This window comes from Hemibagrus wyckioides, linkage group LG28 (genome assembly GCF_019097595.1).
Source record: "Hemibagrus wyckioides isolate EC202008001 linkage group LG28, SWU_Hwy_1.0, whole genome shotgun sequence".
Classification (NCBI taxonomy): domain Eukaryota; kingdom Metazoa; phylum Chordata; class Actinopteri; order Siluriformes; family Bagridae; genus Hemibagrus; species Hemibagrus wyckioides.
In genome coordinates this window covers 254,260-259,259 of record NC_080737.1, presented here as the reverse complement: position 1 = coordinate 259,259, position 5,000 = coordinate 254,260, and the positions used below count along the sequence as shown (strand labels likewise).

The 5,000-nt window shown below is 45.7% G+C and overlaps 1 protein-coding gene across 4 annotated transcripts in view; it reads left to right on the top strand.

Moving 5' to 3' along the window:
* The window catches only part of LOC131348330 (cohesin subunit SA-2-like), an 82,525-nt gene that overhangs the window by 9,551 nt on the left and 67,974 nt on the right, over positions 1 to 5,000 (top strand). For 3 of the 4 annotated variants that reach the window (XM_058383145.1, XM_058383144.1, XM_058383143.1), the window contains exon 2: positions 2,666 to 2,756. In XM_058383145.1, the coding sequence (XP_058239128.1) occupies positions 2,666 to 2,756 (91 nt within the window). Of the gene's footprint in view, positions 1 to 2,659; positions 2,757 to 5,000 lie in introns of those variants that run through there. The other variant, XM_058383146.1, reaches the window with a different exon arrangement.

Sequence of the window (5,000 nt, the reverse complement as noted above, 5' to 3'; positions counted from 1 at the left end):
GCCTCGAGTCTGACTAAGGTAATGGAGCAGCTCATTCACCAGGACCAGACGTACTGTGTGCCTGATAGGTCCATATTCGATAACGTGTATTTAATTCGAGACATTTTGGACGTCTCCAGGCTATGGGGCTTAAAAACTGGTCTGATTTCTCTAGATCAGGAAAAGGCTTTTGACCGGGTTGAACATGAATATTTGTGGAAGGTGCTGGAAGCCTTCGGGTTCAGCCCAGGTTTTATAGCCATGATCAAGGTGTTGTACAGTAACATTGAGAGTGTACTGAAGGTTAACGGTGGTTTATGTGCTCTTTTTAGAGTGTACAGAGGGATCAGGCAGGGCTGTTCCCTCTCTGGAATGTTGTACTCTCTAGCTATTGAACCTCTTTTAAATAAGTTAAGAAGTAATCTCTCTGGTTTTAATATTCCACATGCTAATGCCTCAACATGTTTATCAGCTTATGCAGATGATCTGGTAGTGATGATAAACACACAAAATGATGTCGATATTTTAAATGACTTTCAAATTTTATCCTCCGCCAAGGTTAACTGGTCTAAAAGTGAAGCCATTTTAGTTGGGGGGTGGGAAGGTGGGCAACCGTCACTACCAGGAGGCTTAGCGTGGAAAAGAGGTGGTTTTAAATACTTGGGTGTCTACCTGGGGAACAACGAGTTTTTAAACAAAAACTGGGAAGGTTCTGTAGAGCACGTGAAGGGCAAACCCTGCAGGTGGAAGCGGCTGGTCCCAAAGATGTCCTCCAGGGGGAGAACGCTGGTCCTCAACAACCTCGCCGCGTCGTCCCTCTGGCACAAGCTGGCATGCGTGGATCCGCCGCCGAACCTGCTGGCAAACATCCAGGCCCTGCTGGTGGACTTCTTCTGGGACGGTCTACACTGGATTCCACAGAGTGTGCTTCATCTGCCGAAGGAGGAAGGAGGACAGGGGCTGGTCCAGCTGTCCAGCAGAGCCGCAGCCTTCCGCCTCCAGTTCATCCAGAGACTCCTCACTGGACCCGGAGACTTAGTATGGAGAGCAGCAGCCAGTGGACTACTACGCACAGTTCAAGGACTGGGGCTGGACAGAGCATTGTTTTTAATGGACACAAAAATGCTGGACATTTCTGGACTACCAGCCTTTTACCGTGGATTTTTTAAAATTTGGAACTGTTTTAAGAAACAAAACAAGGGCTGTAGAACGCTACACTGGCTGCTGGAGGAACCTCTGGTGTATGGCGGGAGACTGGACATCTCCAGTGTGACCGTCCCTGCACTGTCCAGAACTCTCATCTCCTCAGGGATTATAACGCTCCGGGAGCTTGTGAACATCGCGGGGTCGGACTTGTCGAGGGCAGAGGACCGGGCAGTGTGTATGGGACTGCGGTCCCTGCGTGTTGTCAATCAGCTCCTACACCGCTGGAGATCTGCATTGACATCAGAGGAGCGTGTTCAGCTGATGGACTATTCACACACAGAGACTGGTCCTACAGAGGACGAACCCTTTCCCCAGCTGAACATCGCTCCTGACCTCGACGGGTGTGCAGGCCCCCTCCTGGAGTGCCGGGGTGAAGGGGAGATGGACTTTGGGTCAGTGTCGGGGAAGCTGCTCTACAGAGCGTGTGTAAAGGTTTTAAATAAGAAGAAGCTGAGTGGGAGGGTGGACACCCCATGGAGAAGTGTACATGGTTTTACTGATGATTTTAAACCAGAGTGGACGCACTGTATAAACCACCGTTAACTAAAAAAGCTGCTGACCTCCAGTGGAGGATTTTACACTGTATTATCTCTGTGAACTCTTTTATTTCTGTTTTAAACCCTGATATTGCACATGATTGTCCTTTTTGTTCACAGAGAGAAACAGTTTTTCATGCTTTTATTCACTGCTCCAGATTACAGTCACTGTTTGTGTTTTTACGGAGCATTTTAAGGTCTTTTAATGTTGTTTTTACTTTTCAGTGTTTTATTTTTGGTTTTAAGTTTGTCAGAAAACACCGGTTCAGGTGCCAACTGATTAATTTTATATTTGGTCAGGCCAAAATGGTGATATACCTGAGCCGGAAAAACCAAATAACACAGAACACTGACTGTGACGCCATAAAAATTCTGAAAAGGCTAATAAATCAAGAATTTTAATTGATTTTAACTTTTATAAAAGTATGAATGACTTGGATGTGTTTAAATGTGTGTGGTGTTGGGAGAAAGTTTTGTGCTCTGTTGCTGATGGAGAACTTAACTTTGCAGCAGAGATAAACTAATCACTCATTTAAACTAATTTATTGACATTATTTTAATACGTATTTATTTATTTATGTATTTATTTATTAAGTCACTGTGAATCCTATATGTGACTAAATAAAGATGCATAAAAAGTAAAAAAAAAAAGTCTCTCACACACACTCTCCACTCTCTCTCACACACACACACACACACACACACTCACTATTCCACAGTAGAGTCAGTAGAACATTACAGTTAGATCTGTGAGTGTGTATTAAGCATGTCGAACTGATGTCTGCTTCTAAACTGTCAGATGTTTAGTGAGAACCTGACCCTGAGTCATTCAGCATGTGGTCCTGATGTTCTCCTGAGCTCCTGGGCTCCTCACACAGCAGTGTTGTGGAGCTCTGTTTCTTCACTTCTGCTTCTTCATCTCCTCTCCTCTTCTTCTCGTGCAGTCAAGAACAACTTCAATCAACAGTCACACACAGAAAATGCTGCAGAAATGATAGCAGCTCACGAGATACACACCGAGTACACCTACCATCAGTACGTATACACACACACACACACACACACACACACACACCGAGTACACCTACCATCAGTACGTATACACACACACACACCGAGTACACCTACCATCAGTACGTATACACACACACACACACACACACACACACGAGTACACCTACCATCAGTACGTATACACACACACACACACACACACACACACACCGAGTACACCTACCATCAGTACGTATACACACACACACACCGAGTACACCTACCATCAGTACGTATACACACACACACACACACACACACCAAGTACACCTACCATCAGTACGTATACACACACACACACACCAAGTACACCTACCATCAGTACGTATACACACACACACACCGAGTACACCTACCATCAGTACGTATACACACACACACACACACACACGAGTACACCTACCATCAGTACGTATACATACACACACACACACACACACACCAAGTACACCTACCATCAGTACGTATACACACACACACACACACACACGAGTACACCTACCATCAGTACGTATACACACACACACACACCAAGTACACCTACCATCAGTACGTATACACACACACACACCGAGTACACCTACCATCAGTACGTATACACACACACACACACACACACGAGTACACCTACCATCAGTACGTATACACACACACACACACCAAGTACACCTACCATCAGTACGTATACACACACACACACACACCGAGTACACCTACCATCAGTACGTATACACACACACACACACACCGAGTACACCTACCATCAGTACACACACACACACACACACACCAAGTACACCTACCATCAGTACGTATACACACACACACACACCGAGTACACCTACCATCAGTACACACACACACACACACACACCAAGTACACCTACCATCAGTACGTATACACACACACACACACCAAGTACACCTACCATCAGTACGTATACACACACACACACACCGAGTACACCTACCATCAGTACACACACACACACACACACACCAAGTACACCTACCATCAGTACATATACACACACACACACACACACACACCAAGTACACCTACCATCAGTACGTATACACACACACACACACACCGAGTACACCTACCATCAGTACGTATACACACACACACACACACCGAGTACACCTACCATCAGTACGTATACACACACACACACACACCTACCATCAGTACGTATACACACACACACACCGAGTACACCTACCATCAGTACGTATATACACACACACACACACCAAGTACACCTACCATCAGTACGTATACACACACACACACACACACACTGAGTACACCTACCATCAGTACGTATACACACACACACACACACACACACACACCAAGTACACCTACCATCAGTACGTATACACACACACACACACCGAGTACACCTACCATCAGTACGTATACACACACACACACACACACACACACACCAAGTACACCTACCATCAGTACGTATACACACACACACACACACACCAAGTACACCTACCATCAGTACGTATACACACACACACACACACACACACACACACACCAAGTACACCTACCATCAGTACGTATACACACACACACACCGAGTACACCTACCATCAGTACGTATACACACACACACACACACACACACACACACCAAGTACACCTACCATCAGTACGTATACACACACACACACACCGAGTACACCTACCATCAGTACGTGTACACACACACACACACACACCAAGTACACCTACCATCAGTACGTATACACACACACACACACACACACACACCGAGTACACCTACCATCAGTACGTATACACACACACACATACACACCAAGTACACCTACCATCAGTACGTATACACACACACACACACACACACACCAAGTACACCTACCATCAGTACGTATACACACACACACACACACACCAAGTACACCTACCATCAGTACGTATACACACACACACACACACACACACCAAGTACACCTACCATCAGTACGTATACACACACACACACACACACCAAGTACACCTACCATCAGTACGTATACACACACACACACCAAGTACACGTACCATCAGTACGTATACACACACACACACACACACCGAGTACACCTACCATCAGTACGTATACACACACACACACACACACACCGAGTACACCTACCATCAGTACGTATACACACACACACACACACACACACACACACACA